The sequence below is a fragment of the Pseudomassariella vexata genome (assembly GCF_002105095.1).
Source record: "Pseudomassariella vexata strain CBS 129021 chromosome Unknown BCR38scaffold_2, whole genome shotgun sequence".
Lineage (NCBI taxonomy): Eukaryota > Fungi > Ascomycota > Sordariomycetes > Amphisphaeriales > Pseudomassariaceae > Pseudomassariella > Pseudomassariella vexata.
This window is the reverse complement of record NW_024467957.1, coordinates 709,708-722,387: the sequence shown is the minus strand read 5'-3', so window position 1 is coordinate 722,387 and position 12,680 is coordinate 709,708. Positions and strand designations below refer to the sequence as shown.

Sequence of the window (12,680 nt, the reverse complement as noted above, 5' to 3'; positions counted from 1 at the left end):
GAACTAGAAGGGACCGAAGGCCCAAGTGGGGGATGACCACACGGCTAGACCTTGCAGAAATGTCGCAGCTGGAATACACTGTGGGCACGAGATCGCATGCGGACGAGAAGGTGTTATGTTGCGACCCAGATAACGAAAGGAACAAAGCTTGTTTGCGGCGTTGAATTGTTGGAACGCATTGTGCAAAACCCATGTGCAAGAAGGGGAGAGGGGAGGCCTGAGGATAGTTTGAATGAATGATTTGGACTGGGGCTTCAGCATGCCATGGCCAGGGCCAGCGCGCGACCGAGCCAAAAAGAGCATCAGCAGCAAGTTGCAAGCTGCGACTGCTGCAACCTTGCGATGTTCCCAGAATCCCAGCACCGGCTCCAATCTATCTCATCGCAGATCCTTGAAGGCCTCACCTCCTGCACTGAGGCACTACTCGATGTAAAGCTACAAAGTACGGAGTACATCCGCCTGCTAGCAACCTCAAAGTACTTCTTATTTGAGTCGTCGGGTGGTACAAACTTCACAAGGCGACAGACAGGGAGACGCTAGCCCCAGCACACGCTCTTTACGTTCCATGCAGATACCACTGCATCGAGGACTTGGCAGTCACACTGTATGGCTGCACAGATTACTATGAGACTGAAGCTCCTGCGGCGCCCATTTCTGTTTCTGCATGCGGCAGCACGAGCAACAGCTCGGCAGCGGCCCGAGAGACCTAGGTACTGTTTGAATTCACCTCATTAATGTCTTATGGTTCAACACCGTCCGCCGCAGATTGAGTATGACTCCACGTGGGGAAGACTAGCATCGCTTTTCGAGGCTGGACATTGTTTCAATTAGGGCTTATCTATGCTCTTCCCATCGCCACTACTCGATCGCGTGTCGATGGGACTGGTCGAAGGGTTCGTTTCCGTTGATCGGTTGGGTTGAACTTCAGGCTCATTCCCCAAGCTTCCACAGTGCCCTTTATCGGACTCAAGACGGTGTCTTCGGGTGTATCGAGACTGCACTGCCGTGAGGTCTGAGAGCATATCGTCTGCAACACCCACCATAAAGAGACCTGAGAGAGCCTAGCGGGCGACTTGAGTTGAGTTGTTTGAATGCAGCTTTAGTAGGGACCCGACGAACTCAATGGATATAAGAAAGTTAAAGCACCAAGCGACCACGAAATGGAAGAAGTAGAAGTCAAGCGAACTCGTGTTCTGCGAACGTCCAATAGAAGTTTCTACCTAGGCTGCTACTACATGAGATGCTACGTCGCTCAGGTTGCACAGCGTAGTTACATTGGCCCGCCACTGAGTTCGGCGAACTCATAGTCTCTGGCCTGCACACTGGTGCATTGGGCGCGACCGTAGACAAGCGGATATCGGGCCATCCTACGCTTGTATCGACACGTGTTGAAGCCTGTTCTCTACAGGCCACGGTTGATGTACCTACCCGATGTACAATGTGTCTGTCAAGTATTCTTATCGCTGCTTGACTGGTAAGAAAGTGCCGCGCCTAACAGCTCCCTTACTTCTACGATCAGTGTAGTTCACGGCTGCATTATCAGTGCCGCAAGGAGTGCTGTTCCTGGCTTCTTCCTTTCCTTACTGCTGGCCGATGACGTTCATATCGGATCTTGTGAGACCGCCCATCTGCAGCTCTGCACCTGCATCTCGACTTCTCAAAATAGGCCACGCAAGGTTCCTGTTTTTCCGACATCAGGGATGGTACTGGGTTATTTGCGACCCACACGGTCGGCACAAGATAGTTATCGAGATTCGACAATTAGCCGTAAACAATGCCCAGCAAACTTGCAAATGACGAGCGAACTCAGATTGTGTTCCTCACTACGAAGAGCGGCGAGCATTGACTGGAAATGAGTAGGATGATGCTGGCCCGTTTCAAAAGTCTACTTTGTCTCCGTCTCACCGAGCGAGCCAATGATTGACGAAGTAAATATAGGACGGCAGCTAGCTGCATCTAGAAAACTTCCTTCCTTCCACTTAAGCTCGGGTATCAAAGACAACAGTAACAGCGTCGTGTATGGGTAACCTGGCTTGTCAGTTACATATGCTTCCCCTTTTTGGCGATTGACATTCTGCGCATACGGCAAGTATCATCATTAGTCGCTGTGTCTCCAACTCCCCGGTCGAGGAGCTCAAGACTGCATGCTCGCCGAGACGTGCTTGCGCTGACCATCCTTTTCGAGATCCCACGCGTGCTCTCCGTCTATCAAGCAAAAGCGCAGCCAGCATAGCACTTGGACATATCTCTGCCCTCGATACGGATTGAGTCAAAAAGATCTTAAGCAGTCCCATGCATGGCATCCTCTATCTTACTCAGAATCCAAACTCCCATGTCGCCCCTTCATCTCAAGTTCACGTTGGCTACATGGTAACTATAACTAGAGTCAGTCTGTCGAACCACTCGAAAGAAGTCCATTGCGACCAGTAACGGCTAACCTCCTGTGAGACGCTGACCTCGGTCACCAGCCCTTTCTCCCGAATTTGCGAGATTTTCGTGAGCAGTGGTCCCAATACGAGCCTTGATGACTCGACACGACCGAGAGGCAATAGTTTCTGTAGTCTCACTATACATTACATCCACTATATATGTAATAATAATATTAAATACGCCGTAGGTGTTAACCCTCGGTACCTCTACAAGTACTCCCTTAAGGGGCTATAGATGATATAGCGGGCCCTTAAGCCGCGTCGGGCGGTTATACAGGTAAACTTGTAGCCAAATGACTACTAAACCTCCTGTCCCTCCCTAAGTCTGTGCTACAACCCCTGCCTGAACTACCGATAAGTGTGGTAATGTGGCACTTAAATTCGTCCTCAGGGGTGGGATGCTGCTGATGTGCAGAAGATGCTCGACTATTTTTTTGTCGCGACAAGTCGTAGTATCTGCTAATTGGGGTTCTCGTCGAGCGTATACATCTCAACCATACGCTCAAGTGGATAGACCGTAACGTGGTCAGACGCTCGCAAGAATCGCGGCGAGAGGGCGTGCTGCGCGCCTTCTATCGTGAGGGGACGGGTTCGCCGACGAGCGTTATCGGAAAGGCGAGGTCCGATAAGGGGTCGGATTAACGATTCGAATTCTGGACCGGCTGTCGAGTTATATTCCGCCGACGTAGTGCTTGACGGTCGACTGGCTAGGATGCTCGTAATCCTAAACTGCACCAATCTCCCTATTATCGCTAGGTAGGCGAAGTCAACAAGGTGGGCAGCGCGCCGTAAGGGTTGACTAAACCCCCTTGTGTGTCAGCTGCGGGATTCGAACCCGCGACTCGTCACCGACCCAAGTGGGACTATATATGTATATTATATGTCTTGGTGTAAGTCCGGCCGCTGGTCACCTACTTGTGGAACAGGAAACCGCCGACCTTCGGTCTCGGGCGAAGAGCCACCACTCATACCTTTGGCTTATAAGATAACAGAAGGGTCCCTATTCAAGCAGCGCAACACCGGTATTATGCCACAGCCGCCAGGTGCTGTACAGTCGTTCAATAACGTGCAAACCGGAGAGCATTTACCTGTCATGAAGCTGGAGCAATCGTCATCATTAGACACCGTCAGTCGAAAAGGACTCCCTTGTCCGGATCAGATATCCTATTTCACCGCTGAAAACGTTTGGAGGTACTTACAGACCATGTTGGCTCTCAAATGGTAATGGTTCGCCGTTGACGTCCCGCAACGAAGGCGTGAGCATGGGGGCATGAACAGGGAAATTTCCGTGGGAGTCCCGCCATTCTGTGTAGAGGTCTTTAACTGATAACCTGTCGAAAATAAGGGGAAAAAACGAGGGCAAGCGAGGGGAGCTTGCTTTTGCAATTCATGTCGTTGCTGTCAAAAGTTTGAAAGCTCGCAAGATCAGTTAGACTCGGTCCCCGCTCCCAGCCCCCTGACTATATCTCCTGCGACCCTCCTTCACGATTCAACTAGTCTATCGAAAGTTGATTATCGCCTTTTGGTAGCCATGCCAGAGAATGAATCGTCGAAGATAGTCCATAATGCTACCAAGAGAGACAAGTTGAGATAGATTCACATGGATACTTTGAGCCATATTGGTGACTCTTGCGGTAATGATTGCTAAGGAATAGCCCGACTTCCCATCCGTAATGCGTACTTCGTACTTTTGCTGCTCTGGCTAAAGCTGGGAGATTCCTGTCTCTTTTCGCATATTACACTTGTTTGTTTATTGCCGCGATTTGATGAATCATCTATCACGTCAGAGAACTTACGGTTGGAAGCTCCCAGGCCGCAAAAGCAAACAATGCCGTTAGCAATTGGCAATCGGCGCGGTGCAGCTGTTCGATATGAAAGGTGATTGCCAGGATTGCCAGGGGAGAGGACGCCGATCCGGAAAACGCCTTATTGAACTGTCAACGCCGGCCTCCCGAGATCTCGGAACGCCTTGAAGGGTTGCAAGACTTTTTCCGTACCCCTGCTTCCAGCGTAAACCATTATGCCAGCCATCTGTCTCGGCCGTCGCGTTATCGTCGTTGTTTCCCCGGTGACACTTTGACGTCAAAGAGACTCATGACCCGGCCTGACCAGGCTATCGTTTTCTAGAACGTGGGCTGATTGCGAGTCGGAGAGATCTCAAGTGGGTTTGCCCTGGCGGTCAGAGGGCAGTCATGGACTCCAAGGCGGACGTTAGACCGGATTTGGTGTAACGCCTAGAAGGAACCGTTCGCGCACACGTGGGACCTGTCCGGAAGCCTGCCGCGGACCCCCTTAAATCCACGCTGGCCAGCACCTGAACTCTGGCCTGCGCATCACGATGGATTCCAACCCACACCGTTGTCGACAAGTGCATACCGTCACGATATCTTCTGCCGTCTGCACAAAAGCGGGCTCGCTCTCTGCATTATCGACCCTCTTCAACACTCACCGACAATATTCACCGTCTCTTGACCGGGCTCGCATATCTGGCGGTGACTTGTGTAAGTCGAACTTCGTCTTGCCAATATGTGAAGGCGAACAATAGTTGATAACAGGAACTCCACAACAGAGCCCAATGGAGAGGAACGCTGACCCTCTCTAGTGGGGTGAAACCAGTGCCCTGTGGCCCTCCGGCTTTGACAGACAACAAGCCCACCCATTTCTTCTGATGGGTCGATGGATACTGTAAACTCTGACACAGGACATTGTCCTTGTAATCAACAGCTGCCCCGATTGGAGATGTCAAGATCGACCAACCTCTATCACTGCCAGATTGGAAAACTCTAGTCACCCGATCGTGGGACTGCGTTTGTGAGGATTGGGCACTCTGTGGCGGTGTCCTTAGAAAGAACTTACGAACACAATGTGGTAGACTTCGGAATGAGTTGCTTGAGTGATGTTTCTAGTGTCACAAGATCACCACCGCAGGTTGAAACCTGACAGCGGGCAAGGCGGGTCTGTATATGAGAGTTCCAAGACTGGAATACCGACGTAAGAGCTTACGAGCTCTGAATGTGGGACTCTAAAACTATCTAGGAAGCCGGATCTCTCATCCGGTTACCTAGTGCGATAAATGGACATCTAGTTCTTAAAATGTAACGGGGTAATGTTGTGAATTGGCGTAATTTGCTCTCCTTTGGGGTCGTGGTTCGTTTAATCCAGAGTAGCGGGACAGTGGGCTCACTGACGGTAATAGGGGTGGAAAAATTTCAGGGTTCAGGGCTGTTCAGTCAGCAAGAAACGGTCTTATCAAGATAGCATGCGAGTACTTCATCAGCCCATCCAAAAAGCAGCGAGCCGTTCCGGATGCCCGCCCGCCAGCCACAGGATCTGATCAACTTAGATGCCGTCCATTGACTGAATTCAAGTCAGCAACGAGTAGACCGATCACGAGAAGGACAGTATCAATAAACAACCCTTTGAAGAACACAAGGTAGACCAACAGGAAGCTGGATAGTCAACCAACCGCACCATACTCCGCAGTGTCTCCAAATAGTGTCACGAGCTCAACGAGGACCTACCAGATAGGCCTATTTCTCTTCGTCGCGGGCGTAGAGAGTACGCGTTGTGTGAACTGGGGGGCCAATGTCCATTTCCTCCGTCAGAGATTAGCACTGTCATCAATAACTAGCAACCCGCCCTGTGATAGTTGTTGCATGATCACCTCGCTCTCAAACCCCTCCGACCTTCCCTTCTAGAAACGCTTGCCCCGCCTTCCAATTCGTTCCATGATCTCCACTCACATGCTTCAATCAATATCCAAATGCGAACGCCTTACCCCTCATCCTCGAGAGCTGTCCGAAGCTACTTGCGCTCCAAGCTACCGAGGAGACCTGACGACCCGGATACTTGGAGCTTACCGCTAGCAGATGGTGTAAATGGGGTTTATCACTTTGCGTGTTGTCAACTGCCAACATGCCCTTGAAGAGCGCTAGATTACTGCCCAATGATCCTGCGCATCGTAGCACGGGCACGCGACCGCCATCTTGAAGCGAATATGCGACGGTGAAGGCTTGTCAGTTTGGTGGGGTTGCTCCCGTGATGTTGTCAACTGGCATATGTGGCATTTTTATGTTGCAATGCCGCCAGTGCGCCCCTCCCAAGGATTGGGGAAGAATTGAGCTGGCAGCACCAGCCTCATTCTGCATTGCAGCTGCTCCATCCTCTTGCATACGGCTTGCACATAACCACCTAGGTTAGTGCCTATTATGCAGGTGAGAGTAGGCCAATATCTATTGAAGAGCGATCCAGTCAGAGTGAGACGACTGACGCTATTTCGGTACACTTATGTGCGGTTAAACGATCATACCAGAGGAGGTAGTAAATCGGACCCGCAGAGCATGCTTTTTAGATGTGGAATCTCATCGTTTCGGAATTCAGTCTTGGTAGCCGACCCTTTCGACTTGTCCGCCAACGCTGTCCACGTTCCGGAAATGTATGGGCTTTGAGCAAACGGGAAGACCGAGGTCATCAATGCTGTACCACCGGTCATCAAGGAGGCGATGACACTGACGAAGGCAAGACCATTGCATAGCTATAGATCAACACATGGATATTGGCGAAGCCTGCAGATTACTCAGGAACCCTCTTAAAGAGGCCCAGCTGGGATGTAGTGGGATGAGGGGATCGCAATGCAAATGCCATTAACGGAAATAACCAAACGGAGATTGGGTGTCACAAGCCCAACCTATTGGCATTGACCGGCGCGCCCCTTCAATCGTAATTATAGTGGCTATCTAATTATTCCCAGTGACCAACCTCTTAAGCGGCACGAACGCGTTCTCTACACACGCTTGTCCAGCCAGTCAACCAGACCAGTCTTAACCAGCGATGCTACGGGCTTCGCGCAGCTCGTCTATGGCCTGGAAGACTACTGGCTGATCCGGAGCGTCGCGAGTCCAAACGCTCCGTACTGTCGCGGGGGGCGGCTTGCTTTGAATTAGAGAGTGGCTGCTCCCTGTCTTCCGCCCCTCAACATAATGATGCCGCTAAGCTGGAAGGGGCTTGTCGCTGCTTTTGTGAAAGAGGGTGGAATTTTATTTTCTAAGGCCGGGTCGTGGTGTCGTGGACGGGGTGGGCGTGTTGCTTGCTCCCTTGAAAGTTGAAAAGGGCGAGCCTTGAATTCATACTGTGGTGTTTTCCGAGATTCATCATTCCCTCCAAACAGCACTGTCGAGGCCCACCTGCCCTGCGAGCTCGCCCTGTCAATTGAGTCGTCTCGTTCTTCTTCCCCTCCACCAAAAGACGCGCCATAGTGTAGTGCGAAGCACTTTGCTTGGACTTCAATATTGCAACTTCAAAAGTTGTACCGCCACAGCATATTTTCGGGCCCCAAACTCCCCAGCTCACGGGCACTGCATAAAAAACCGACCCCCTAAAAACACTGGAATAATCGGTGACCGGGATAAAAGCACGCACTTTACCTGCAAGTACCATTTAAAGCTCCGAGTCCTGATTGCCCCACCTAGGACGACGCATTTCTTCGCACAGTGTCGGTGACCACAACAGCACCCGCACATCCGTTTCGCTAGCTGGTTCGGTAAGTAGCCTGTTTCCCCCTCACACGTTGGCCCGGACATGCATGTACACCGTCTGGATTGCTCTTACCGCACACCAGCAGCACCCAGCAGCACCACTTTGCACACACACAGCACTTTGGGCACTTGCACTTGCACTTGCCCGCACCGAGCAGGTCGTTCCCTCCCTTTTCGCCTACCCTCATCCCTTCCCCTCCTTTTTTTAATTCCCATTTTCTGCTCATCATTCAACTACGCGCCCCTCCACCCCTCTTCGACATCCCCATCGCCAACTTGCGACATAACAACTGTACGCGTCGCCTTATTTAAGACGATCGCAGCACCTCCGATACCCGAGAGTATCGAGGCTAAATTTTGGCTTACGCCCATAACCATCCAGCACATCGCATTCCATGACCAGTATAGCAACCCCAATGACCAACTACGACCAGTCGAGTCAAGAAGACACACTTTGAATCCCACGGGAGCGCGCATGCGAGTGAGGAGAGCAGTAGCCAGTCGATACTCAACTATCGATCTGTGAGGGTCACCGACAAGAGACCACACCATAGTCATTCTCGAGTCGAGTCTGCGTCGTCGAGCAGAGTTGGTTTTGGAGCAAGAGCGAAAGAGGAACATTCGAGCAGACAAATCATATCAACGCATTATTTGCATCTGGCAGTCCATCCAAGTCAACTCGACAGTCAAACCGACAAGCAGTTCATGATGCCTGGGACAAGCGTTGCCGCCACGCCCAGCACCGCGTCGTCCACTCCGGTGCCCCGAAAGACCTCAGTCGCGCAACCAGAGAGGAAGTACAAATGCCAGTTCTGCGCAAGGGCATTTAGTCGGAGTGAACACCGAAGCAGACATGAGCGATCGCGTATGTATTGATCTTTTTTTCGGAACTGCACTTGGGCTTCTAACAGAGCTCCCCAACCCCTCCTCTTTCCCACTTGGACCGCAATCCGCCCTAGATAACGCGCGGAAGTCTAAGTTGCTACCCCTCACAATTACACCAACAGGACCCGACGCATCTGCTAACCATTCGACATCTTAATAGACACCAAGGAGCGCCCTTTTAAGTGCATGAAGTGTAGAAGTACCTTTGTGCGACGCGATCTTCTTCTTCGCCACGACCGAACTGTTCATGCAAAGGATGGAGGTGTCCCTCTTCACAGCGATGGAAAGCGTCGCGCTGGTCCTAAGGCACCTCGACTAGGTGGTCCTTCTAAGTCGTCAATTGCTATTGACAATGCTGCCCTTGAGCAAATTGAAGCCAGCAGCGAAGGTGTCTTTGATGTAGAAACAGCTGCCATGTTGGTTGCCGATCTTCAACATAAGGCCTCGGCTCAAGCCGAAGCTGCCATGGGGGCAAACGGTAGTCCGTACCAAGGCTCCTCGGCCATGTCGGGAGTGCCCTATTCACACAATGGCGCCACCATGATGGACAATCCAGTCGCGTATCCCCATGAGGAGCTGCCTCCTCACGGCGTTCAATGGGATGCTTTCATGCCGCAGGCTGTTTCAGAAACTAAGGCCCATTCCATCACATCGACGGCTTCTGGTTCTTTCGACCAACACTCCTTTGCTAGTGTGAGTACTGCCCAATACCAGGCACAACCCCGCGAAAGCCACCTTCCCAATCAAACCTGTAACGGTCTCGTTCCTGCCCTGCAGTCAATGATCAATTCGCTTACCCCAAATGCCTCCACCGGCACCTCTACTCTTGTTTCCTCTACTCCCGTTTCACTGCACCTGACACAATGCTTTGAATCAATGGCTGACCCGCCCAAGTCCCCGGCGGGATTCAAGGCTCCCCAGGTTCACAGTGATGAGGAGCGGAACATGATATTGGATCACATCCGAGAGAACGATCGCGAGCACGCCATTCCCGAAGGCTTCCGCGTCCCCAGTTTGGGTTCGTTGAACCGCTACCTGTCAACCTACTTCGGACTCTTCCATCATCATCTGCCGTTCCTCCATCCAGCTTCGTTTAGGCCTACCGATGTCTCCCCCGCACTATTGTTGGCAGTTCTATCCATCGGTGCGCTCTACGCCTTCGATCAAGATCAGGCATACATGCTCCACATCGGATCCAAGGTTCTCGTCAACCAATTTCTGCAGAACAAGGAGAACTTCAGCTCCCGCAAGTGTCCTCTATGGACCATGCAGAGTTCACTGCTTAACATGGTCTTTGCAAGCTGGAGCGGTGATCCGAAGGGCCTCGAGTGGGCCTGTTCCATCAAGAGTCTCCTGGCCAACATGGTGGCCGGAAACCGCTACGAGTTGAAACTCAGACAAGAAGCTCGCACTGTACATTCGCCCACGCGTGCTGAATGGATAGAAGACGAAGGCTGCTGCCGTACATACTACGCTGTCTACATCTTCTTTGGTCTGCTCACGCTGACGTACAACCACACGCCGGCGATTAGCTTCAATGAGTTCGAGGATTTACATCTGCCCTCGTCCGAGGCGCTCTGGAATTCCAAAGTAACGGAAGAAGCATCCTGGCAAGAGCAGCTTAAGGCATCTGCCGCGGTGACTTTCATGGATGCTCACGACAACCTTTTCCAAGGTGAGACGTTGAAGTACAGTGCATTCGCGACGCGTGTTATGATCAACGCTCTCTTCCTTGAAGTTTGGTACCACAAGCGCAGCCCTGAAGCTCTGCAGGACGTTGTTACAGAATATAAACTCCGATTGGCTCTGGAGACGTGGGAGAAATCTCTCGATCTCTGTGAACCCGAGGTTGATGCGGTTCCTCTGAGCGCTCCTCACAAGGGTCACCCGCTCATCTTCAACGCGAAGGCGATGTTTCGCAATGCCCGGGCGCGCCTGGAAGTTGATCTGAAAACGGTGCAGGAAGCCCTTCGCTATCATGACCCGTATGAGGTTGCTGCTGCTATGTCCAATGCACGTGATCGGGTCCGACGGTCCAGCGAGATGATCAAGGTCATCCAGGAATGCTACAACTGCATTGAAACGGCTGTCCATCAAGGTGTCAGATGGGTGGCTCGCACGTCGCCGACAAACTGGAGCATTGAACATCCACTTTGTGGCATGGATCTGATGATCATTTTGACTCTGTGGCTTTATCGCCTGGAACATGACGAAGAAGCCGCATCTGATGAGGAAGGAGCCATGTACATGAAGATTCGGACGTTATTCGAAACGGAATCGGAAAACCCTTTGCCCGGGCAATTGAGCTCGACTGTGGCCGGTCTCTGGGGTTCTATGTTATCCGAGGTAGTTGTGTGGGGGTGAGTTACCGTGATTGTACCGTTGAACCAAGTCGATGGAGGCTAACAACTTCTTACTGTAGCATCACCAGACTCATGGGTGAATCCTTCCAGCTGCACTCGCAAGCTCTCATCGGTTATGTGGACGACGTTGAGGCGTCATCGAACGTCTCGACACCGTCCATGATCTCCCAAGGTGCCGACGAGGAGAGTGTGTACTAGATATTTTGACGACCCTCACGATCTCCTTTGTCAGCTGTCTCTTTGATGATGGATTTCCTTGGCATATACCTCGTGCGCCGTGTTTCTGCTTTCCCTGTCGTTGTTTTGGTCCGGTCTGGCGTGGGGGTGAACCAGGAGTTCGTTTTCTTGGTGATTACATTGCGCTGAGGTCTGCATTCATGATCACTGGTAATCAGGAGGGCCTGGTAGGCTGGCCAGGCTCTCTGGCTCTGGTGGGAGGGAACGGAGGGGAATCTCGGGCGCCGTCGCGCAACCTAATGTGTGAAGCAATGGTTGGCTGGTCCATTCGGAATTTTCTTCCCCTCTGTTCTATTAGCTACGGCACTCTATTCACCTTTAATGCTGTCGTCCTTACCCTCATCATGTCGTTTGTGTTGTCTTTTTCAGATACCTTGTTCGACGTACCTTATTCGTTGTTTTTCCTTTGATTTCAGCGCACTCCCTCAACCCATCTACCCGTCTTGGTCGACACTCACACATGTACCAATGGGCAGGTAGAAGGGAAATGGGAATGGTCGGCCTGGCAAACAGAACATGAGGGCATTCATCAGATTGATTCGTCTCGCCAGTCTGGGTGGAATCTTGGAGCTCTTCGACTGTGTATAGATATTTTTCACAATCAATTGCATCACTTCTCTCCTATGCATTCGACTTGACTATCTCTTGGTGACTCGATGTATTGGACACGAAATAACTAAAAAAAAAAAAAAAAAAAAAAAAAGATGAAGCATGAAGTAGTAGTAACTCGGTGGAGTGCCAAGTTGGCTCTTGGTCAACCGACGGAGCTTTCGGAACATGATGGATACCCGTCGGCCCATGCGGGGACACATGGACCAACAAAGCGGAGCTAGGTTGATCAGTAGTGCTGTATCCGCTGAATTACATCCTCACCAAATAAACATACAATCAACTCTTGAGAACTTACCATTTGGACATATCGAGTTAGGTAGCCGAGTAACCGGAACTGAAGCAGAGCAACTATCGCGATGATTTTTTAAGTGTTTTCACGTAATGAGTTCTATTAAACCCCGAAAGTAACATATGTGAAGGTCAACCCTCGCAGACTCACTACAACCAGGTGACTTACAGCTGGAACACCTGCCGTGGCAGTGTCAGATGGGAAGCCAATCATAACCCTTGTAGGAGCCCCGCCAAGCGTGGATGACTTAGTCGCGCTCCCTCAAACCTAAGTTGTCATCTTCTTTCCTTCGCTCCTTAGAGTAGAATCTTGGTCGATAGCACCTAATCGA

The 12,680-nt window shown here is 51.3% G+C and overlaps 2 protein-coding genes across 2 annotated transcripts; one reads left to right on the top strand and one right to left on the bottom strand.

Annotated features, from left to right (window-relative positions):
- Positions 1-1,479: 1,479 nt before the first annotated feature.
- On the bottom strand, positions 1,480-2,650 carry BCR38DRAFT_419815 (uncharacterized protein). Its single transcript, XM_040859345.1, has 3 exons — positions 2,449-2,650; positions 2,186-2,385; positions 1,480-2,085 (listed from the first exon to the last, which is right to left on the bottom strand). The coding sequence occupies exons 2-3, from the start codon at positions 2,301-2,303 to the stop codon at positions 1,886-1,888; spliced, it is 318 nt and encodes a 105-aa protein (XP_040719634.1). The 5' UTR covers positions 2,304-2,385; positions 2,449-2,650; the 3' UTR covers positions 1,480-1,885.
- Positions 2,651-8,579: 5,929 nt separating this feature from the next.
- BCR38DRAFT_90203 (uncharacterized protein) lies at positions 8,580-11,499 on the top strand. The gene is made up of 3 exons (XM_040865746.1): positions 8,580-8,828; positions 9,009-11,208; positions 11,271-11,499. Exons 1-3 carry the CDS (start codon positions 8,669-8,671, stop codon positions 11,407-11,409), a joined length of 2,499 nt encoding a protein of 832 aa, XP_040719633.1. The 5' UTR covers positions 8,580-8,668; the 3' UTR covers positions 11,410-11,499.
- The last annotated feature ends 1,181 nt before the right edge of the window (positions 11,500-12,680 follow it).